This window comes from Schistocerca serialis, chromosome 1 (genome assembly GCF_023864345.2).
Source record: "Schistocerca serialis cubense isolate TAMUIC-IGC-003099 chromosome 1, iqSchSeri2.2, whole genome shotgun sequence".
In the NCBI taxonomy this organism is placed as follows: Eukaryota; Metazoa; Arthropoda; class Insecta; order Orthoptera; family Acrididae; genus Schistocerca; species Schistocerca serialis.
This window is the reverse complement of record NC_064638.1, coordinates 262,431,625-262,457,520: the sequence shown is the minus strand read 5'-3', so window position 1 is coordinate 262,457,520 and position 25,896 is coordinate 262,431,625. Positions and strand designations below refer to the sequence as shown.

Here is a 25,896-nt window from a genome sequence, read left to right as displayed (position 1 = left end):
CAAATTAATGTCAAGAGTTTCTGAATTGAAACAACATAATCTCAATTTCCTCTCTACTGCAGGTGTACAACTTACATCTTAATGTGGCAACACCTTTGTTTTCAAATAAACAGTTTCTTGTCTAGTGTCATATGATCCGACAACCCAAAACAAAATACCATTACTTCATACAGTAAAAGTAATAATTTTGTTGTACTAAACATAGGTAATGGTTGATCAGAGTATTGTGAAAATACATTTTTACCTTCTGTTGTTTAATTATAGCAGAAGTGGACTTTCCAAACTGTGCATTCGGGATGATAGAACAAATCAGCTCAGTTTAAGTAGACAAGGAATAAATTTAACTGCGCATGCTGTGTTTCAAAAGAAACAGGCTTACAGACTTTTATAGAGACATCAGGGAAAGCCTATCTGGCAGTGAATTCACCACCTTCTGAATGTAATATTCCTGAAACTTGAGAGAGCTTTCCTCAGTTCACTGCTGTTCCACATGATAATTGAAGAGAGTTATAATAAAACCTGGTGGTGTACATATCTCAAAAAAAATGAAACAAAAGTGGCCTGGTGGACAAATGCAATAACATTCAGTCAACATTGGAGTTTCACTAATGAGGAGAAGAAAATTCTGCAGGAGAAGATCTAGGATCATGTGTACATAGCAACATATTATTAGTGGTTAAAAGCCATGAAATAGAGATAGTGTGTTGGTAAAGATCGTATATCTGTATTTGATAAGCTTGGTGTGAAAAATCCCCTTACATCCTGTAAGGTTTAAATTTTTCCGTAAAGCATTATGGTGGTTGTCACGATAGTTGCCTAAAAGAGATGACTGATTACTAATTCAACCATCTCCTCCTTTCACACACTAACTGCCACGAGACTGGTCTTAACTAGTCACTTCTGTGTAGCACTGTTAAGGCAGGTGGGGCAGCTGCTGGTCCTATTCTCATAGGTGGTTATTTGATATGAGTGGGACCCCCCTTCCCCTGCCCCCCCTCCCCTCCCCTCCCCTCCCCCATGAGTGACTGGCCCAATTGCTACACATTTATGTTTCGATAAATAATTATTGGGTGCACTTGAAAGTGAAGCTTTGGGCTTCGAAACCAGTCATGCAATAAGTAAGACATTGCTGGTAATTGAATTGGATTTTTTATTCTATTTGATAAGGTATTATCAGTTTAGTTTCGGTCGCAGGAGTTCCTTCTGACTGTTCTGCTTGGTGTAGATTTCTTGCAGTGCATTGCCATCACTATTAGAAATGCGATCATTGTCATTTCTGTCTGATGTTCGCAGCGGCATCTACTTTATCAGAAAATTTCGATAACGCTGCACCGTCAACATCAAAATCTGATTCTTCCAACATTGGTAACTCTTTACCAGTAAACCAGCCTTTTTCGACGTTTGCAATGTCGTACCACACCACTGATTGGTGGGGCAGAGTCCATTTGAGCTTCAACCATTCATACTCATATTATACGTTGTAACAAAACTCACTGTACATACCAAAATATAAATTAGCGGTCACCTTTAAAATGGATGTGGAACAACATTGAGATTTTGTAAGAATTAGGAATCAAAACTCAGTTAAAAGTAAAATAATTAAAAAATGGCAAGATTCAAAATGTAACAAGATATTGTACCTGATTTTCTGTATGTCAGCGTCAATTCAATCAAGAAATACAAATTAGTGTATAGTATGGTTATGTATTGTACTAAACAGAGTGGAACACTTGGTCACCAGCAGGCACATGATGTCAGGTGCGTGACTTGGCTGCGGTTGCTGGTGGCCTCATGGCCATAAACATGTTATTTATATTTTTTGAAGGTTGTAATTGGCTAAAAGTTATCACACGCGAAATTCTAACCAACACATTTGATGAATGAAACAGCTGTAACTCCTTCACGGACATGACAGGGATGATTGTAAGATAGGTCTTGCAAGCATTGCCACCAAAACACAGTAATAACAAAGGATGGGAAATAAGAGTAAATATCTTGACAAACTCAAGAATTTCTCAATGGTTTTCTCACAAAATTGTCGAAAAGGACCTTAGAACAAGACTTTGACAAATTGAGAACACCAACAGGCACTGTCATATTGCTGCAAAGGATAAAGACAAACTGATATTTGTCTTATTTTCTGTGAATAGTTACATGTTGTTGTGTTATGCACCACTTTACTGCAACCTAAATTAATTCATTTAGTTTTGTAATTCGCTGTGGTGGTTGTGTTTTTGCCCCAGTGAGTTTTGCTATACGTTTATGTGCCTATCTGGCACTCGGTGCCTCCTCTATGTGATGAGTAGCAATCTATCCTGATTCATATTGTACTGTTCCATCCCTGGTTTTCCATTGTTTGAAAACAATTCGAGTAAGATGAAGACATAACTAAAACATATATTGGATATAGACCACATTTCATCAAGATGGTATATGGCTCAGTAAGTGACAACATTAATCAGTCACACCAAGAAAACCAGAGAGATCACAGTGTAGGGACAATTGTGCAAACATTTCAAGATTTATTTGAATGTTTTTCTAGTTATCTTTAGATTGGTCGGAATCAGGAAGCTATTAATAAAAATAGTGACATTGTGGAAATAATGACAGAAGAGGTACACTATGTGTTCAGAAGTATCCAGATGCCGGGCTGAAAATGACTTAAAAGTTCACAGCGCCCTCCATCGGTAATGCTGGAATTCAGTATGGTTTTGGCCCCTCCTTAGCCTTGATGACAGCTTCCACTCTTGCAGGCATAGGTTCAATGAGATGCTGGAAGGTCTCTTGGGGAATGGAAGCCCATTCTTCATGGATTTCTGCACTGAGGAGAGGTATCGATGTTGGTTGGTGAGGCCTGATACAAAGTCAGCATTCCAAAACATCCCAAAGGTGTTCTATAGGATTCAGGTCAGGACCCTGTGCAGGCCGGTCAATTATAGGGATGTTATTGCAATGTAACTACTCCACTATAGTCCGTGCATTAGAACAGGTGCCTCATCATGTTGAAAGATGCAATCGCCATTCCCGAATTGCTCTTCAACTGTGGGAAGCAAAAAGGTGCTTAAAACATCAATATAGGCCTGCGATGTGATAGTGCCATGCAAAACAATGAAGGGTGCAAGCCCCCTCCATGGAAAAAATGACCACACCATAACACCACCGCCTCCGAATTTTACTGTTGGCATTACACACGCTAGCAGGTGAAATTCACTGGGCATTGAAAATACCCACACACTGCCATAGGATTGCCACATTGTGTACCGTGATTTGTCACTCCACACAATGTTTTTTCCACTGTTCAATAATCCAATGTTTACACCCCTTACAACAAGCGAGGCATCGTTTGGCATTTAACAGCGTGATGTGTGGTTTATGAGCAGCCGCTCGACCATGGAATCCTAGTTTTCTCACCTCCCGCCTAACTGTCTTAGTACTTGTAGTGGATCCTGATGCAGTTTAGAATTCCTGTCTGATGGTCTGGATAGATGTCTGCCTATTACACATTACGACCCTCTTCACCTGTCGATAGTCTCTGTCAGTCAATAAACGAGGTCAGCCTGTATGCTTTTGTGCTGTATGTGTCCCTTCGCAATTCCATTTCGCTATCACTCAGAAATAGTGGACCTAGGTGTGTTTAGGAGTGTGGAAATCTCGTGCACAGATGTATGTCACTAGTGACACCTAATCACCTGACCACTTTCGATGTCTGTGAGTTCCACAGAGCACCCCATTCTGCTCTCTCACAATGTATAACAACTACTGAGGTCACTGATATGGCGACCTGGCAGTAGTTGGCAGCATAGTGCACTTAATATGAAAAACATATGTTTTGGGTGTGTCCGGATACTTTCGGTCACATAGTTTATATAATGCTATTTGAGATATGAAGGAATGAATAACACCTGCAGATGATGATGTTATAATGGGAATAATTAAAACTGCCAGAACAATTAAAAACTTATGAATTGTTTGCACAGCACCTGCAGTGAAGGAAGAAAATTCCTCCCACACCCGCAAAAGGGAAACTGTAATATAAATATTCTACTTCACAAGAAAGGAGATGGTATTCACTAAAATTATCACCAACAGCATAGAAGACTCATTAGTTTTTAAGTGGATGTAGGGAAATAGTCGATTTGAAAATCATAATGAAACTCATAAAACAGAGCAGTGAATATAAATTACTACTTTGTTGGGAATTAATAGAGTATGAAAACAGCTTTGCCAGTTTAAGTTAAATTCCTGTTAAAAGCTCTTCCCCATGTTAGTATACTGAGAAATATATATACATCAGTGCTACAGATTCATTTAGACTTAAATAAAATGCAGAATTGAAAGAAGATTTAGGTGATGAGTCCATAGCACAAAACTAGTCTCGGCAGACCTATCGGAACTGTAGATGCTGTACAAGTTAAAATGGCATATTTTTGAGCCACCTTTGTTTTTGTGGTATGGTACTGATAAGTAAAATATCACACAATTGTAAAAATGAAGACTTCATGACTGCAATGATATTTTGTTATGTTGTTTATTAAGTCACAATCTATATCAGTAGTTTGTGATTGTTAGCATTTAATGTGCAATATAAAAAATTATGGTGTTTGCCTCAAGTGTAGATGAATGTCTGTTCTGAATGGAAGAACTTAATAAAAGAAATTTGAAAGTAGTTCTGGAAATCGGTTATAATTAGACTAGAATAAAACATAATCAACATATTAAAATTTTAAAAACAATGCACAAACAGAAAAGTTATAGAACCATTTGATGACTGTTTCCTTTTAGAGCACTTGAATGCAACACTGGATAGACAGTAAAAGAAATAACACAATACCGTAAATGGCCCTGGAGTGGTTTTTCTGAACCAGATTTTTAAAAAAATTCCTGTGTGTCTTTACAGAAAGTTGCAATATGGCAGTTACATATCATTTTTTATGCCAAATTCACATTCAAAAGTAAAGGGTCATTCAGCTAACAACGGAGCGATGCATGTTTAGAATCGAGAGTGGAGACAGGGACATGAACAAATGGTTTAGGGTACAGAGTGCAATGGGAGATGTAATTCATCTTTGAAAGTTCAGATATCAAGCACATTCAGAACGTGCGCGTGTGTGCGATACTCTCTAGTATTATATGTAATTCTAAAATATTTCTGTTTGCTGATGACACTAGCTTGGTAGTAAAGGATGTTATGTGCAACATTGGCTCTGTTTCAGATAGTGCAGTTCATGTCATAAGTTCATGGCTTGTACAAAATAAACTAAAGCTAAATCACAGTAAGACTCAGTTTTTAACACACAATTCAACAAAACCCGACATTTTAATTTCACAGAATGGGCATATGATTCGTGAAACTGAACAGTTCTAATTTCTAGGTGTTCAGATAGATAGAAAATGTCGTGGAAAGCTCACTTTCAGGACCTATTCAAAGACTTAATGCTGCTATTTTTAGTATTCGAACAGTATCTGAAGCAAGTGATCGTTCGACACAGAAATTAGTCTACTTTGCTTATTTTAGGGCAACTCGTCTCATTCGCAAACGATTTTTTTTTTTTTATTTTTATTTTTTATTTATTTATTTTTTTTTTTTGTTCGGAAATTGGCAATTCAGGCTATAAGTGGTGTAAGTTCGTTAACTTCTTGTCGACCACTGTTCACTAGTGTGGGTAGTTTGACATTGGTCTCCCAATATATATATATTCTTTACTGTCATTTCTGGCTAACAATATCAGCTTATTCCCAAGAATTAGCAGCTTTCACTCATTTAATATTGGGCAAAAATCCAATCTGCATTTGGATCGCACTTCCTTAATTCTTGTGCAGAAAGGTGTGCAGTATGCTGCTGCATCCATTTTCAATAAGCTACTACAAGAATTAAAAAATCTTAGCAGTAATCCACACGCTTTCAAATTGAAACTGACGAGTTTCCTCATGGCTCACTCCTTCTATTCTGTCGAGGAGTTATTTGAAAAGTGAAGCTGGTTCCTATGTTATATTGTTGATTGCTTTTACTTAAACTTATGACTTGACATTTTTTGGTTCATAAACATTTCATTTTATCTGTTATTACTTTTATGTTGTAATTTCATATACTGACATGTTCAATGACCTTGGAGATTTGCTCCTCAATTTGGTCTACGGAACTAGTCGTGTAAATAAAATAAATAAAAAATGAAACACTGTCATTGAAGAGCAGAAGTAGACATTTTCATTTGCTTTGACATTTTATTACCTTCTTCATAGAGCTACATGTGTGCTTTTACTGAGATAAAGTATATTATTGTTATTATTATTATCTTCTTTCACTTTCTCAGACGTTAAGTCCGGTTAAAAATGGAGTGACGCGGACCTTGATCAAGCGTCACTTCCTTTTAACTGTACGGTATGTGTTACATTGCATTTAGGAACTTTCGGGTAATTGAACATGTATCAATAATTACGGATTTCTGTAGTTGTATATATATGTTTGCATCTAGCTGTATTGCATTGATGTACTGGTGGATATTGTGTGGTATGACTCCTGTAGTTGATAGTATAATTGGTATGATGTCAACTTTATCCTGATGCCACATGTCTTTGACTTCCTCAGCCAGTTGGATGTATTTTTCAATTTTTTCTCCTGTTTTCTTTAGTATATTTTTTGTATTGGGTATGGATATTTCGATTAGTTGTGTTAATTTCTTCTTTTTATTGGTGAGTATGATGTCAGGTTTGTTATGTGGCGTTGTTTTATCTGTTATAATGGTTCTGTTCCAGTATAATTTGTATTCATCATTCTCCAGTACATTTTGTGGTGTATACTTGTATGTAGGAACGTGTTGTTTTAAAAGTTTATGTTGTAAGGCAAGCTGTTGATATATTATTTTTGCGACATTGTCATGTCTTCTGGGGTATTCTGTATTTGCTAGTATTGTACATCTGCTTGTGATGTGATCTACTGTTTCTATTTGTTGTTTACAAAGTCTGCATTTATCCGTTGTGGTATTGGGATCTTTAATAATATGCTTGCTGTAATACCTGGTGTTTATTGTTTGATCCTGTATTGCAATCATGAATCCTTCTGTCTCACTGTATATATTGCCTTTTCTTAGCCATGTGTTGGATGCATCTTGATCGATGTGTGGCTGTGTTAGATGAAACGGGTGCTTGCCATGAAGTGTTTTCTTTTTCCAATTTACTTTCTTCGTATCTGTTGATGTTATGTGATCTAAAGGGTTGTAGAAGTGGTTATGAAATTGCAGTGGTGTAGCCGATGTATTTATATGAGTGATCGCCTTGTGTATTTTGCTAGTTTCTGCTCGTTCTAGAAAGAATTTTCTTAAATTGTCTACCTGTCCATAATGTAGGTTTTTTATGTCGATAAATCCCCTTCCTCCTTCCTTTCTGCTTAATGTGAATCTTTCTGTTGCTGAATGTGTGTGATGTATTCTATATTTGTGGCATTGTGATCATGTAAGTGTATTGAGTGCTTCTAGGTCTGTGTCACTCCATTTCACTACTCCAAATGAGTAGGTCAATATTGGTATGGCATAAGTATTTATAGCTTTTGTCTTGTTTCTTGCTGTCAATTCTGTTTTCAGTATTTTTGTTAGTCTTTGTCTATATTTTTCTTTTAGTTCTTCTTTAATATTTGTATTATCTATTCCTATTTTTTTGTCTGTATCCTAGATATTTATAGGCATCCGTTTTTTCCATCGCTTCTATGCAGTCGCTGTGGTTATCCAATATGTAATCTTCTTGTTTAGTGTGTTTTTCCTTGACTATGCTATTTTTCTTACATTTGTCTGTTCCAAAAGCCATACTTATATCATTGCTGAATCCTTCTGTTATCTTTAGGAATTGGTTGAGTTGTTGATTTGTTGCTGCCAGTAGTTTTAGATCATCCATGTATAGCAAATGTGTGATTTTGTGTTGGTATGTTCCAGTAATATTGTATCCATAATTTGTATTGTTTAGCGTGTTGGATAGTGGGTTCAGAGCAAGGCAGAACCAGAAAGGACTTAATGAGTCTCCTTGGTATATTCCAAGCTTAATCTGTATTGACTTTGATGTGATATTATTTGAAATTGTTTGGATATTAAGTGTGGTTTTCCAATTTTTCATTACTATGTTTAGGAACTGTATCAATTTAGGATCTACTTTGTATATTTCCAATATTTGTAGTAACCATGAGTGGGGTACACTATCAAAAGCTTTTTGGTAATCAATGTATGCGTAGTGTAGCGACCTTTGTTTAGTTTTAGCTTGATATGTCACCTCTGCATCTATTATCAGTTGCTCTTTACATCCTCGTGCTCCTTTGCAACAGCCTTTTTGTTCTTCATTTTTGTTCTTTTTGTTTTTTTGTCTTTATTATTATTATTATTATTATTATTATTATTATTATTTTCAGTGGCATGCCAGTATCTGTTGAAACTGTTTTACTTCCTGCCACTGCTGATGACACTCTTCAGCAGTATGTCAGGATAACACTAGTCGTGGAACTACCACCAGGATATCCAGATACTGAACCAGTAGTGCATCTGCGAAACCCAAGAGGTTTGGATGACTCTGTGCTAATGAAGATTGAGGAAGAGACTAAAAAGAAATGTGAAGATTATCGTGGACAACCTGTCATTTATGAGCTTATTGAGGTACCACATATTCAGTACTCATATTTATTATTTTATATAAGAATGATATAAATGTATTCTCTATTCTGCTTGTATAAATTAAATAATATAGAAAATGAAATAAATATTAATGAAGAGAGAGATTAAACTTTGCTATTATCAATTAATTTCAATATTGATCAAATTAAAAATAACAAACTGACCTAGGATGCAATAAGTAAATTGTGAAAAAATGCACCACCAAAGATAAGAGGACACATTTGTTTTGAGTTTTGACTGAAATGGTGGACTACACATATTAATTATATTCTACAGGAGGGCATATGTCCTTTTGCAGTTCACATTAGCAGATTTTCCCTTCTTATTGTCAAGGTAGCAGTTAAACTCTGTGGTGTCTGTGGGCTAACTTTGACCCTGTGATATCACTGATGTGCTGATGTTCACATTTGTATGTGCTTTTCCTGTAGGGTGAGCATTTTTCTTCCACTGACTTGTTTGTTAATTCTTTCTTTGATACACATGCATTTTGTATCAAATGACAATCATCAATGGGATGTTAAATTGTGATTTCCCATTACTCCTTTCTTACTTAATTCAGCCTGATTCACATCTTACCTTTGGTGCTGAGAACAATTTATTAATTATTGCCCATCCAAACATGATATTTGCAGCCTAAAATTACACACAGACATGAATGAAAAATGGCAGTTCCCCTTCAAAGTTGATCATTAGGCTAGAATGTATTTGATGGAAGAGAGCTTTGGAACTGTCTTCTACATAATATGTACATAGAACACATGACGACATCCCCTGCACATTCCTGGAGCGTAGTTTAAGAAAGCCTATTATTCTCTTGGCATATGTTTTATATTGCCTGAAGAAATAGATGTCAAAGGGTTGTGTGTATTTTGCAGTTTCAGCTGGAATGATTTTTAAAACTTTCATTTTTCTCCAGAGGCTTCCAGCAGTATTTGTGCGTCCTTATGTCCAGACCAGGACTAATGAAGTTCTAGTGACTTTATCGGGAAATATGGAGTCAGAACTGATGGAAAAAAAGTCTTAAAGTTCTCTTGTCATCTTCCTGCTCACACTTGCATCAGCGAAGACAGTTGGAAGGCACCGTTTTTCTGTTTTCCATGACACACGGGGTCTGACTTTCCATTTGGTTCTTGGATACATATATCAACTTCGTCTGCCTATCATCTGTCCATTGATACAGCAACATTGATTGTTTAGCTGTGTGTTGCACTGTTAACAGATTGCAGCATTGACCCAGTGTTTCTCTCTGTTGTTTCATGCATAACATTCTTTTGGAAGAAAGTTCATAGTTGAACTGGCTCTGATCATTGTTCCATACAGAATCCATTTGGATGTTTCCTTTTGTGATGTGCACATTGATTTCAGCAACAAATGTTTGAGCTCTTTGAATTATCTCTTCTATAGTCACCCTTATCTTTTCGTACTTGGAGCATTGCTATACGGCGTGATGTTATCCTAAAGTCCTTTTTCAAATTGGTAATAAATCCCAGTGACACTCTAAAATTTTTAAACCCAAGATTTTGGGCCAAAATCCAACACCCATTGTTGTAAATGCCAATATTGAACCAAAGAACTGTGCTTCATCAAATTTGCCATTGCACACTGTTTTATGATATTGATCTGCAGCATACAATTTCCTTTGAAAACTGTACTGCCTTCTCTTTTCTTTGCCACATAGTCCAGTATGCTTTCAATGTTGCTTTTAATCTTCAATTTCGGGTATTTTTTTCTGGAGCTTACCATATATGTTGAAAACTCTGAAGTGACAATCATCATAGGTGTTCTCTAGTGTGCTGTCCTCAGACATTATGATGACACTTTCAACTTTACACTTCGTATCAGGAGGAGGTTGGAATTCACTTTCACTGCTTGTCATTATCAGTACTAGCATCATTTGTGTTTGTGTTACAACAGTATGCGTTTCTAACTGGTGATAACATTTTTGCACTATAATAGATACCAGAAAATGTGTGAATGATTCATCTTTTACACCAGTATCATCTTCATGAAGATCTGATGCTTCACTGTACAAATAACTTCAGAAAATGCAACTTCACATATACAGTGCACTGGCTTCTACTAGTCTCGACTGGTTTAGTGGCAGTAAAAGGTCGAATTCATCATGGCATACTCAGCAGCCTCCAATGGGTGAATGCAAAAGTTTGCTGATAAACGAACATCATTGGTGCAGTAAGGGATCTTTAAATAATCCCTCATGGGATTGGGGTGTAAATGTGTTTGTTGAGACCAAATACTTTCCTTGTCATTGAATCAGTCCGGTAGGTTTGAGTTGCGACAGGCTATGAACTGAAGTCAAAAATGTACACATAGGCAGGTTTGCTTTGTATCCCACTTTCAGTCCCCTTCTCTCACCCCATTTCACTGTATAATACACTACTGGCCATTAAAATTGCTACACCAAGAAGAAACACAGATGATAAACAGTTATTCATTGGACAAATATATTATACTAGAACTGACATGTGATTACATTTTCACGCAATTTGGGTGCATAGATCCTGCGAAATCAGTACCCATAACAACCACCTCTGGCCGTAATAACGGTCTTGATACGCCTGGGCATTGAGTCAAACAGAGCTTGGATGGCGTGTACAGATACAGCTGCCCATGCAGCTTTAACACGATACCACAATTCATCAAGGGTAGTGACTGGCGTATTGTGACAAGCTACTTGCTCGGCCACCATTGAATAGACGTTTTCAATTGGTCAGAGATCTGGAGAATGTGCTGGCCAGTGCAGCAGTCAAACATTTTCTGTATCCAGAAAGGCCCGTGCAGGACCTGCAACATGCAGTCATGCATTATCCTGACAAAATGTAGGGTTTCGCAGGGATTGAATTAAGGGTAGAGCCACGGTTGTAACACATCTGAAATGTGACGTCCACTGTTCAAAGTGCCGTCAATGCAAACAAGAGGTGATTGAGACGTGTAACCAATGGCACCCAATACCATCACGCCAGGTGATATGCCAGGTTATACACACTTCCAATGTGCGTTCACCGCGATGTCGCCAAGTACGGATGCGACCAATATGATGCTGTAAACAGAACCTGGATTATTCTGAAAAAAATGACGTTTTGCCATTCATGCACCCAGGTTCGTCGTTTTGTACACTATCGCAGGCACTCCTGCCTGTGATGCAGTGTCAAGGGTAACCGCAGCCATGTTCTCCGAGCTGGTAGTCCATGCTGCTGCAAACGTCGTCGAACTGTTCGTGCAGATGGTTGTTGTCTTGCAAACATCCCCATCTGTTGACTCAGGGATCGAGGCGTGGCTGCACGACCCGTTAACAGCCATGCAGATAAGATGCCTGTCATCTCGACTGCTAGTGATAAGAGGCCGTTGGGATCCAGCACGGTGTTACGTATTACCCTCCTGAACCCACCGATTCCATATTCTGCTAACAGTCATTGGATCTTGACCAACACAAGCAACAATGTCACATTACGATAAACCGCAATCGCGATAGGCTGCAATCCAACCTTTATCAAAGTTGGAAATGTGACGGTACGCATTTCTCCTCCTTACACGAGGCATCACAACAACGTTTCACCAGGCAACGCCAGTCAACTGCTGTTTGTGTATGAGAAATTTGTTGAAAACTTTCCTCATGTCAGCTCGTTGTAGGGGTCGCCACCCGCTGCCAACCTTGTGTGAATGCTCTGAAAAGCTAATCATTTGCATATCACAGCATCTTCTTCCTCTCTGTTAAATTTCAGGGCTGTAGCACGTCATCTTCGTGGTGTAGCAATTTTAATGGCCAGTTGTGTATTTTTCACCTTTTCAGTGTTAGTGTTGAACCCTTTTGCCTTAATGACACATACATGCCATCTGTTGAAAAATTATTTGTTAGAGAAAGTATATTTTATGGACTATAAGACATCCTTTTTTTCTGCGAAAAATTGCCTCCAAAATTCAGGTGAATCTTATACTTGAAATTAATATAAAAATGGCCAGCACTTGACTTAAAATTCCTGGCAGTCTTAGAAATGGTTGTATATTTGATGATGTGGGAACTCTATCTCTATCTGACACAAATGAATTCAACTGGCAGCAGCAGTGCTTCAATGGGACGGACATGAGTTGCAAGGATTCACAAGCTTGCTAACACTGTCTCCCTCCCAAACAACCATCACGAACCCAGAACACTGTCCAGCCTTCAGGGATCTTAAAGGCCAGGCAGGTTGTATAAACAAAGAACTTTTTAACGTGGTTTTGCAGTTGATAATAAAAATGGTAAAAATGTTATTTTTTTTAATTTGCTTAAACATTAAGGTGTATCTTATAGACTGTAAAATACGGTAATATTGACCATGACAGGAGATAATTTTTTATCTTCTGTTTTTTAAAATATATGTAAAATGAATTTAAAAGGGTACTGCAATTTTGGGAGTTATAATTTGCTCTCTTTCTTTTACTGATATTCTAGATGGCTAGACTGATTTTTCCCCTTTGACATTTTTTATGTCACAACTGACATCATTTGCTCATTTGCCTAAAGATCTCTCAGGTTAATTTTCTCCATTTCAGCTGGAGATTATAACAGACACATTGATTTTACATTATTTTGTTGCAGCTAGTGAAGGAACATCTGACAGCAAGCAATCTTCCATCTTGCCAGTGTGTTATATGCTTGTATGGATTTCGCGAGGGTGACCACTTTACAAAGACACAATGCTTCCACTATTTTCATTCACATTGCCTGGCATGTCTTGTGACAACTACCGAGAAAAATTTTCATGAAGAACAAGAGAAATTACCAGCCTGGCAGAAGCAACAAAGCGGTACCTTTCAGGTGAGAGAAGTACAAGGGCATGCTGAAAAGTAATGTCTCCAGTTTTTTTGTGAAAACTCTTAAAGATTTTTAAATAAAACAAAATATATTAACAGTCTACATTTTTATTTTATTTGTGAACTCATTTCTCCCAACAGGAGACCACTTTGTTGATACTGTTACTGTAGAATGTTTGACTTTGTTGATGGAGCCACTTCACCACCTCTGTTAGCACCGCTTCATCACTATCGAAGTGAAGTCCTCAAATGTGCTCCTTAATGTTTGGAAACCCATGAAAATCAGATGAGCCCTAGTCGGAATTGTGTGGATGAGGATCAGTGACAGTGATTCCAAGGCATTTGATTGCTGTATATGTCACAGTGTTTGTGTGTTGTGTTGTCCTGCTGAAGGAGAGGGTGCTCCATGTGTAGACATTTTCTACTCTTAGAAGCTATATTATAGTATATTGTTCCTCACACACCAACATAGTAAGTTAAACACTCCCATGTTACACGCTACAATTCGGAGCCCTCTAGCGGCAGAGGGTTACAACTTGTGTCAGTGCAGCTGGAAAGTAGACAGAGTAATACGCTTGACGTGTAATACCTCGAATGATGCTGAGAACAGAATAAAAATTCAGAGGCATTATTTTTCAGCACGCCTAATCAGAGTAACCCCCCCATGAACCATGGACCTTGCCGTTGGTGGGGAGGCTTGCGTGCCTCAGCGATACAGATAGCCGTACCGTAGGTGCAACCACAACGGAGGGGTATCTGTTGAGAGGCCAGACAAACGTGTGGTTCCTGAAGAGGGGCAGCAGCCTTTTCAGTAGTTGCAGGGGCAACAGTCTGGATGATTGACTGATCTGGCCTTGTAACAATAACCAAAACGGCCTTGCTGTGCTGGTGCTGCGAACGGCTGAAAGCAAGGGGAAACTACAGCCGTAATTTTTCCCGAGGGCATGCAGCTTTACTGTATGATTACATGATGATGGCGTCCTCTTGGGTAAAATATTCCGGAGGTAAAATAGTCCCCCATTCGGATCTCCGGGCGGGGACTACTCAAGAGGATGTCGTTATCAGGAAAAAGAAAACTGGCGTTCTACGGATCGGAGCGTGGAATGTCAGATCCCTTAATCGGGCAGGTAGGTTAGAAAATTTAAAAAGGGAAATGGATAGGTTGAAGTTAGATATAGTGGGAATTAGTGAAGTTCGGTGGCAGGAGGAACAAGACTTCTGGTCAGGTGACTACAGGGTTATAAACACAAAATCAAATAGGGGTAATGCAGGAGTAGGTTTAATAATGAATAGGAAAATAGGAATGCGGGTAAGCTACTACAAACAGCATAGTGAACGCATTATTGTGGCCAAGATAGATACGAAGCCCACGCCTACTACAGTAGTACAAGTTTATATGCCAACTAGCTCTGCAGATGACGAAGAAATTGAAGAAATGTATGATGAAATAAAAGAAATTATTCAGATTGTGAAGGGAGACGAAAATTTAATAGTCATGGGTGACTGGAATTCGAGTGTAGGAAATGGGAGAGAAGGAAACATAGTAGGTGAATATGGATTGGGGGACAGAAATGAAAGAGGAAGCCGCCTGGTCGAATTTTGCACAGAGCACAACATAATCATAACTAACACTTGGTTTAAGAATCATGAAAGAAGGTTGTATACATGGAAGAACCCTGGAGATACTAAAAGGTATCAGATAGATTATATAATGGTAAGACAGAGATTTAGGAACCAGGTTTTAAATTGTAAGACATTTCCAGGGGCAGATGTGGACTCTGACCACAATCTATTGGTTATGACCTGTAGATTAAAACTGAAGAAACTGCAAAAAGGTGGGAATTTAAGGAGATGGGACCTGGATAAACTAAAAGAACCAGAGGTTGTACAGAGATTCAGGGAGAGCATAAGGGAGCAATTGACAGGGATGGGGGAAATAAATACAGTAGAAGAAGAATGGGTAGCTTTGAGGGATGAAGTAGTGAAGGCAGCAGAGGATCAAGTAGGTAAAAAGACGAGGGCTAGTAGAAATCCTTGGGTAACAGAAGAAATATTGAATTTACTTGATGAAAGGAGAAAATATAAAAATGCAGTAAGTGAAACAGACAAAAAGGAATACAAACGTCTCAAAAATGAGATCGACAGGAAGTGCAAAATGGCTAAGGAGGGATGGCTAGAGGACAAATGTAAGGATGTAGAGGCCTATCTCACTAGGGGTAAGATAGATACCGCCTATAGGAAAATTAAAGAGACCTTTGGAGATAAGAGAACGACTTGTATGAATATCAAGAGCTCAGATGGAAACCCAGTTCTAAGCAAAGAAGGGAAAGCAGAAAGGTGGAAGGAGTATATAGAGGGTCTATACAAGGGCGATGTACTTGAGGACAATATTATGGAAATGGAAGAGGATGTAGATGAAGATGAAATGGGAGATATGATACTGCGTGAAGAGTTTGACAGAGCACTGAAAGACCTGAGTCGAAACAAGGCCCCCGGAATAGACAATATTCCATTGGAACTACTGACGGCCGTGGGAGAGCCAGTCCTGACAAAACTCTACCATCTGGTGAGCAAGATGTATGAAACAGGCGAAATACCCTCAGACTTCAAGAAGAATATAATAATTCCAATCCCAAAGAAAGCAGGTGTTGACAGATGTGAAAATTACCGAACTATCAACTTAATAAGTCACAGCTGCAAAATACTAACACGAATTCTTTACAGACGAATGGAAAAACTAGTAGAAGCCAACCTCGGGGAAGATCAGTTTGGATTCCGTAGAAACACTGGAACACGTGAGGCAATACTGACCTTACGACTTATCTTAGAAGAAAGATTAAGGAAAGGCAAACCTTCGTTTCTAGCATTTGTAGACTTAGAGAAAGCTTTTGACAATGTTGACTGGAATACTCTCTTTAAAATTCTAAAGGTGGCAGGGGTAAAATACAGGGAGCGAAAGGCTATTTACAATTTGTACAGAAACCAGATGGCAGTTATAAGAGTCGAGGGACATGAAAGGGAAGCAGTGGTTGGGAAGGGAGTAAGACAGGGTTGTAGCCTCTCCCCGATGTTGTTCAATCTGTATATTGAGCAAGCAGTAAAGGAAACAAAAGAAAAATTCGGAGTAGGTATTAAAATTCATGGAGAAGAAATAAAAACTTTGAGGTTCGCCGATGACATTGTAATTCTGTCAGAGACAGCAAAGGACTTGGAAGAGCAGTTGAATGGAATGGACAGTGTCTTGAAAGGAGGATATAAGATGAACATCAACAAAAGCAAAACAAGGATAATGGAATGTAGTCTAATTAAGTCGGGTGATGCTGAGGGAATTAGATTAGGAAATGAGGCACTTAAAGTAGTAAAGGAGTTTTGCTATTTGGGGAGCAAAATAACTGATGATGGTCGAAGTAGAGAGGATATAAAATGTAGGCTGGCAATGGCAAGGAAAGCGTTTCTGAAGAAGAGAAATTTGTTAACATCCAGTATTGATTTAAGTGTCAGGAAATCATTTCTGAAAGTATTCGTATGGAGTGTAGCCATGTATGGAAGTGAAACATGGACGATAAATAGTTTGAACAAGAAGAGAATAGAAGCTTTCGAAATGTGGTGCTACAGAAGAATGCTGAAGATTAGATGGGTAGATCACATAACTAATGAGGAAGTATTGAATAGGATTGGGGAGAAGAGAAGTTTGTGGCACAACTTGACCAGAAGAAGGGATCGGTTGGTAGGACATGTTCTGAGGCATCAAGGGATCACCAATTTAGTATTGGAGGGCAGCGTGGAGGGTAAAAATCGTAGAGGGAGACCAAGAGATGAATACACTAAGCAGATTCAGAAGGATGTAGGTTGCAGTAGGTACTGGGAGATGAAAAAGCTTGCACAGGATAGAGTAGCATGGAGAGCTGCATCAAACCAGTCTCAGGACTGAAGACCACAACAACAACAACAACAATCAGAGTAAGAGTATATGACATCAAAAATCCTGATTGTAATGCAAACAATGGCAGGAGTAAATATTTGGGACAATGAAACCTCAGAAAAACCATTGTTTCCTCTTATAAACAAAACCTTTATTGTTTCAAACACATTTAATGTTTCACAATTTTTTTTGGATAACCCTTTCCTGTGGGCAGTGCAAAAGGCTGTTGACTACATAATAAATTGTACACTTGTTTCAAACCGAGCTTGGCTGGCAATCAAATCCAGAACCTTTGCCTTTGTCTCTGTGCAGTAGAGTGTAAACTGAAATTAAGTGAGATGGACAGGATGCGATATTGTGAGAGTAATTTGACAGAGCACTGAAAAACCTAAGTTGAAACAACTCACCTGGGATGGACATTTCATGTAACCAACCAAGATGAAACTATTCCAGTTGATATTCAGGATTTAATATGAGCCAGGCAAAATACCCCCTGACTTCAAGAAGAAGAAGAATGTAAAAATACCATTTCCTGAGAAGGTGGGTGTTGACCAAAGTATTGCCAAACCATCAATTTAATACAGAAAAAGTGCAAAATGTTAATACCATTTATTTACAATATAATGGAATCAAACGATGGAGAATCTCTCTCTCTCTCTCTCTCTCTCTCTCTCTCTCTCTCTCTCTCTCTCTCTCTCTCTCACACACACACACACACACACACACACACACACACCACACACACGACCACAGTCTCTGGCAGCTGGAGCCACACTATGAGCAGCAGCAGCAGCAACAGTGCATGATGGGAGAGGCAACTGGGTGGTGGTAAGGAGGAGGCTAGGATGAGAAGGGGGAGGGATAGCAGGATAGAGGTGAGGGATGATGATGTGCTACTGGGGAGCATGCAGGAACGAAGTGCAGAGAAGGTGGTGGGCTGGGTGCTTACAGGAGGTTAGACAAGAGGGGGGAGGGGGCGGGGGGTAAAGGAGAGGAGTAGAATGACGTTGGTGGAATAAAGGGCTGTTGTGAGTGCTGGAATAGAACAGAGATGGGGCTAGATGGGTGGGGACACTGGCTAACAGAGGTTGAGGCCAGGAGGGTTGCGGGAACTTAGGGTATATTGCAGGGAGAGTTGCCAACTGCGCAATTCAGAAAAGCTGGTGTTGGTGGGAAGGATCCATGTGGCACAGGCTGTGAAGCAGTCACTGAAATGAAAAATGTCATGTTGGACGGCATGCTCAGCAACAGACGGGTCCAGTTGTTTCTTGGTCAGAGTTTGTCAGCGGCCATTCATGCAGACAGACAGCTTGTTAGTTCTCATGCCCACATAGAATGTAGCACAGTGTTTGCAGCTTAGCTTGTAGATCACATGACTGGTTTCACAGGTAGCCCTGCCTATGACGGGATAGGTGATGTTTGTGACCAGATTGGAGTAGGTGGTAGTGGGAGGATGTATGGGATAGGTCTTGCATCTAGGTCTGTTACAAAGATATGAGCCATGAGGTGAGGGGTTGAGAGCAGTGGGGTTGTATATGGATGGATGAGTACATTGTATAGGTTTGGGGGATGGTGTAACACTACTGTGGGAGGGGTGGGAAGGATAATGGGCAGGACATTTCTCATTTCAGGGCACGACAAGAGATAATCGAAACCCTGACGGAGAATGTAATTCAGTTGCTCCAGTCCTGGGTGGTACTGAGTTACAAGGAGTATGCTCGTGGCCGGACAGTGAGGCTTAGAGAGGTGGCAGGTGACTGGAAAGATAAGGCAAGGGAGATTTGTTTTTTGTACAGGGTTGGGAGGATCATAATGGTGTGTAAAGGCCTTAGTGAGATCCTCAGTATATTTCAAGAGGAACCACTCGTCACTGCAGATGTGACAACCACAGGTGGCTAGGCTGTATGGAATGGGTGGCAGCTGTCGAAGTGGAGATACTGCTGGTGGTTAGTATGATATGGACAGAGGTACTGATGTAGCCATCTTTGAGATGAAGGTCAACATCTAGGAAGGTGGTTTGTTGTGTTGAGTAGGACCAGGTGAAGCAAATGGAGAACTTTTGAGATTCTGGAGGAATGTGGGTAGGGTGTCCTCACCCTCGATCCAGACCGCAAAGATGTTATCAGTGAAGTTCTGAAACATTTCACAATCTGCTGCAGCTTAAAAGATTCAGTCTGAATACTTGCTTTGGTTTTATGCATGACTTATGAACTGAATGGGATCTTGTGTTGAAACCAGGAAGTGTACATAACATGGTATCTTTGACTGCAAGGAAGAGTGTTGTTTGATTTCCAGTGATATTTGCAGCTGTTGGATTTCATATTGAATATGCAGCAGAATTTTTGTAACTTCTAAATCCCATTTATTTTTGTTCACTAGGGTTCATTTAGATTGATGGAATCTCTTGTAGAAGAATGTGGAAAGATATTATGAATATGAAAAATTACTTTTCAGGGTTCAAAATTTAAGGAGCTGTACTAGTGTGTGTAGAGAGTTGCCTACAGAACTTCTGTGCAATCTTTTCTTGAAATATTACCTGATTAGGTTTTGTACAATACTAAAATGGCAGAAACAACAAGAAATTTTGGAAAATAGCTGTGAAATTTGCTTAGAGCTTGTTTAAACAACACAACTTGATTATACCTTTGTGTAATCTCCAGCAGGTGGTATTAAGGAAATGTGTTTTAAACAGTGTGTATGATCATTTTAAAAAATAAGGAATGTTTCCAGAATATATGAGATTATTCTAACTGACCACACAAATAATTATGCAGAGGTAATAGTTTTTGCTTTGTACCATCTGTGAATGAATTAGCTATTTGCTAGTGTGAGGTAGTCTGTTACAGCATAATGTTTTTTGGAGTGTGAGGTATGGTAAAACACCATCAGTGTATCATTGATCCTGATTAATTTCATCAGCTATTTTTGACTAATGTTGGGATTCTGATCCTTGCTTGAGTTATCTTAGAAACAAATATCCTTACACATGCAACTAACACATTTTTCATTTTTGGCTTGTTTATTTGTGCAAACCACTGCATCTTGCCATCGAAATTTCTTCTTCACGAAATATCACTCAGTAAAGGAACTGTCAAGGAGTTCAGCCGTATCCATTATGGATCAAATTCACTTAATTTGGTGCGTTTCACAATTCTCTTCCTGAGTCGGCTTGCATGTACACTCGGAGATTCCTAGATGATACCTTTGAATAAGCAGTACTTACTTTTCTGTCATCCCCTCAGCTTTACTTCCACCATTGGTAGAGCAAATGCCCGTGAAAGGCAAAGGTCCTGAGTTAAAGTCTTGGTCTGGCACACAGTTTTAATCTGCCAGGAAGATTTCCAGAACGATTTTCACTCTGCAGCAGAGTGCACACTCTGCTGCAGAGTGAAAATCGTTCTGGAAATGTGATCTTCCTTCATTTTTTTTTTTTTTTTTTTTTCTCCTCCTTCACTGATATCAGGATGTAATATTTGGATTCTGCTGAATAGCTAATGGCTGTATTCCCCTCCCCCCCCCCCCCCTCCCTCCCCCCCCCCCCCCCCCCCTCATCAATAAAGGAAGAAGGTGTTTTGCTATTACCAATTAAATGTCTCATTACTTATCATCTAACACACACTGCCACTGATAAACTAACCACAGTTGAAAATATCAGCAACTCTTTCGCAGTGGTTGATCACTGGAATGCCAAAAATATCATTAGACAATATCTTGTAAGTGCAGTTTTTTAATTCCCCCACTTGTAGCAGAAGGTTTATTTTTGACTGTTTACAAAAATCGTTGCTTTGTTGGAAACATTTGTTCACTTCTGCTTTTGTCTGTTATGTGTTGTCCGATTCAGAGCATGTATCGGCTTGTAAATCCACTTTTATGCGCAGCTGTCCAGTGAATAATTGTGTAAATAGAAATACACTGACGAGCCAAAGAAACAGGTACATCTGCCTAATATCATGTAGGGCCCTGCGAGCACACAGAAGTGCCACAGCACAATGTGGCATGGACTCGACTAATGTCTGAAGAAGTGCTTTAGGGTATTGACACTATGAATCCTGCAGGGCTGTCCATAAATCCATAAGAGTATGAGGGGTGGAGATCTCTCCTGAACAGCATGTTGCAAGGCATCCAAGATGTGCTAAAAAATGTAACTGTCTGGGGAGTTTGGTGGCCAGCAGAAGTGTTTAAACTCAGAAGAATGTTCCTGGAGCCACTCTGTAGAAATTCTGTACATGTGAGGTGTCCCATAGTCCTGCTGGAATTGCCCATGTCTGTCGGAATGCACAATGTACGTGAAAGGATGCTTATGTACAAGTCACCTGTCAGAGTCGTATCTAGACATATCAGGGGTCCCACGTCACTCCAGCTGCACATGTCCCACACAATTACAGTGTCTCCACCAGTTTGAACAATGCCCTGCTGACATGCAGGGTCCACAAATTCATGAGGTTGTCGCCATACACGTACATTTCCATTTGCTCGATACAATTTGAAACGAGACTCATCTGACCAGGCAACATGTTTCCAGTCGTCAGCAGTCCAATGTCGGTGTTGACGGGCCCAGGTGAGGGGCAAAGCTTTGTGCCACACAGTCATCAAGGGTACGGAAGTGGGCCTTCGGTTCCGAAAGCATATATCGATTATGTTTCTTTGAATGGTTTGTATGCTAACACTTGTTGATGGCCCAGCATTGAAATCTGCAGCAATTTGTGGAAGGGTTGCCACATCAACAATTCTCTTCAGTCGTTGTTGGTTCCATTCTTGCAGTATCTTTTTTCAGCCGCAGTGATGTCAGAGATTCAATGCTTTACCAGATTCCTAATATTCATGGTATGTCGTGAAATAGTAGTACAGGAAAATCCCCACTTCATCGCTACCTTGGAGGTGCTGTGCCCCATCACTTGTGCACTGATTGTAATGACACGTTCCAACTCAGTTAAATCTTGATAGCCTGCCATTGTAGCAGCAGTAAATGATATAAAACAACTGTGCCAGACACTTGTCTTACATAGGTGTTGCCAACCGCGGTGCCGTATTCTGCCTGTTTACATAGCTCTGCCTTTGAGTACGAATTCCTATACCAGTTACTTTTGTGCTTCAGTGTATAAAAGTTTGTTTGTGCAAAATTGTAACTCTTTGAAAGTTATTCACCAATTTCTTTGAAATTTTGACACAACATTGCATTTGAATACATACATTCTTCTTTACCTATATGCACATTTTTATATACCTAGTGGAATAAAACACACACACACACCACATGGCAGTCCAGTAGATATATAAAAACATATGCATATTTGAATGCAGTGTTGTCAAAATTTCAAAGGAATTGGTGAAGAACTTCTGAAGATTTACAATTTTGTACACACAAATTTATAGCCATATAAATGAAATGTAAATGTTCTTGTGTTCAAAATCTTAAATCTCCAAAAGTTCTTTTGAATTGCTTTGAAATAATGACACAATATTGCGTCCAAATATGCATTTTTTAATAAAACTATTTTATGCATATATATGTAACATGCAAAAAATATAAAGGCGAAACATTATTACCAAAAATCTAATTTTTGACTGATTTACTTCAAAGTTTTACATAATACTGTGATAAATATTTGAAGTCTCTCTCTCTCTCTCTCTCTCTCTCTCTCTCTCTCTCTCTCTCTCTGTGTGTGTGTGTGTGTGTGTGTGTGTGTGTGTGTGTGTGTGTGTGTGATGTTCGTAGCAGACAGGTTAGTTGTATTTATGGCTTATCAGCTTATAGAGATAGAAAGTGGAAAGGAGGATATGGGCAGATGGAGGGGGGGGAGATGGACATAGAAAGAGGGAGGAGATTATTTGGGGGGGGGGGGGGGAGAGGAGAAGGATAAGGAGATTAGAACATCTACATCTACATTTATACTCCGCAAGCCACCCAACGGTGTGTGGCGGAGGGCACTTTACGTGCCACTGTCATTGCCTCCCTTTCCTGTTCCAGTCGCGTATGGTTCGCGGGAAGAACGACTGTCTGAAAGCCTCCGTGCGCGCTCTAATCTCTCTAATTTTACATTCGTGATCTCCTCGGGAGGTATAAGTAGGGGGAAGCAATGTATTCGATACCTCATCCAGAGACGCACCCTCTCGAAACCTGGCGAGCAAGCTACACCGCAATGCAGAGCGCCTCTCTTGCAGAGTCTGCCACTTGAGTTTATTAAACATCTCCGTAACGCTATCACGGTTACCAAATAACCCTGTGACGAAACGCGCCGCTCTTCTTTGGATCTTCTCTATCTCCTCCGTCAGACCGATCTGGTACGGATCCCACACTGATGAGCAATACTCAAGTATAGGTCGAACGAGTGTTTTGTAAGCCACCTCCTTTGTTGATGGACTACATTTTCTAAGCACTCTCCCAATGAATCTCAACCTGGTACCCGCCTTAACAACAATTAATTTTATATGATCATTCCACTTCAAATCATTCCGCACGCATACTCCCAGATATTTTACAGAAGTAACTGCTACCAGTGTTTGTTCCGCTATCATATAATCATACAATAAAGGATCCTTCTTTCTATGTATTCGCAATACATTACATTTGTCTATGTTAAGGGTCAGTTGCCACTCCCTGCACCAAGTGCCTATCCGCTGCAGATCTTCCTGCATTTCGCTACAATTTTCTAATGCTGCAACTTCTCTGTATACTACAGCATCATCCGCGAAAAGCCGCATGGAACTTCCGACACTATCTACTAGGTCATTTATATATATTGTGAAAAGCAATGGTCCCATAACACTCCCCTGTGGCACGCCAGAGGTTACTTTAACGTCTGTAGACGTCTCTCCATTGATAACAACATGCTGTGTTCTGTTTGCTAAAAACTCTTCAATCCAGCCACACAGCTGGTCTGATATTCCGTAGGCTCTTACTTTGTTTATCAGGCGACAGTGCGGAACTGTATCGAACGCCTTCCGGAAGTCAAGAAAAATAGCATCTACCTGGGAGCCTGTATCTAATATTTTCTGGGTCTCATGAACAAATAAAGCGAGTTGGGTCTCACACGATCGCTGTTTCCGGTATCCATGTTGATTCCTACATAGTAGATTCTGGGTTTCCAAAAACGATATGATACATGTTCTAAAATTCTACAACAGATCGACATCAGAGATATAGGTCTATAGTTTTGCGCATCTGCTCGACGACCCTTCTTGAAGACTGGGACTATCTGTGCTCTGACACTGGACTCGCATTCGGAAGGACGACGGTTCAATCCCGCGTCCGGCCATCCTGATTTAGGTTTTCCGTGATTTCCCTAAATCACTCCAGGCAAATGCCGGGATGGTTCCTCTGAATGGGCACGGCCGACTTCCTTCCCCATCCTTCCCTATTCCGATGAGACCGATGACCACGCTGTCTGGTCTCCTTCCCCAAACCAACCAACCAACTATCTGTGCTCTTTTCCAATCATTTGGAACCCTCCGTTCCTCTAGAGACTTGCGGTACACGGCTGTTAGAAGGGGAGCAAGTTCTTTCGCGTACTCTGTGTAGAATCGAATTGGTATCCCGTCAGGTCCAATGGACTTTCCTCTATTGAGTGATTCCAGTTGCTTTTCTATTCCTTGGACACTTATTTCGATGTCAGCTATTTTTTCGTTTGTGCGAGGATTTAGAGAAGGAACTGCAGTGCGGTCTTCCTCTGTGAAACAGCTTTGGAAAAAGGTGTTTAGTATTTCAGCTTTACGCGTGTCATCCTCTGTTTCAATGCCATCATCATCCCGTAGTGTCTGGGTATGCTGTTTCGAGCCACTTACTGATTTAACGTAAGACCAGAACTTCCTAGGATTTTCTGTCAAGTCGGTACATAGAATTTTACTTTCGAATTCACTGAACGCTTCGCGCATAGCCCTCCTTACGCTAACTTTGACATAGTTTGCTTCTGTTTGTCTGAGAGGTTTTGGCTGCGTTTAAACTTGGAGTGGAGCTCTCTTTGCTTTCGCAGTCGTTTCCTAACTTTGTTGTTGTACCACGGTGGGTTTTTCCCGTCCCCCACAGTTTTACTCGGCACGTACCTGTCTAAAACGCATTTTACGATTGCCTTGAACTTTTTCCATAAACACTCAACATTGTCAGTGTTGGAACAGAAATTTTCGTTTTGATCTGTTAGGTAGTCTGAAATCTGCCTTCGATTACTCTTGCTAAACAGATAAACCTTCCTCCCTTTTTTTATATTCCTATTAACTTCCATATTCAGGGATGCTGCAATGGCCTTATGATCACTGATTCCCTGTTCTGTACATACAGAGTCGAAAAGTTCGGGTCTGTTTGTTATCAGTAGGTCCGAGATGTTATCTCCATGAGTCGGTTCTCTGTTTAATTGCTCGAGGTAATTTTCGGATAGTGCACTCAGTATAATGTCACTCGATGCTCTGTCCCTACCACCCGTCCTAAACATCTGAGTGTCCCAGTCTATATCTGGTAAATTGAAATCTCCACCTAAGACTATAACATGCTGAGAAAATTTATGTGAAATGTATTCCAAATTT

At 39.7% G+C, this 25,896-nt stretch overlaps 1 protein-coding gene across 1 annotated transcript in view; it reads left to right on the top strand.

Annotated features, from left to right (window-relative positions):
• LOC126467381 (E3 ubiquitin-protein ligase RNF25) overlaps nucleotides 1-25,896 on the top strand; it is a 50,663-nt gene that overhangs the window by 5,753 nt on the left and 19,014 nt on the right. The window contains exons 3-4 of the mRNA XM_050096458.1: nucleotides 8,390-8,630; nucleotides 13,246-13,464. Of these exons, the coding sequence (XP_049952415.1) occupies nucleotides 8,390-8,630; nucleotides 13,246-13,464 (460 nt within the window). The remainder of the gene's footprint in view (nucleotides 1-8,389; nucleotides 8,631-13,245; nucleotides 13,465-25,896) is intronic.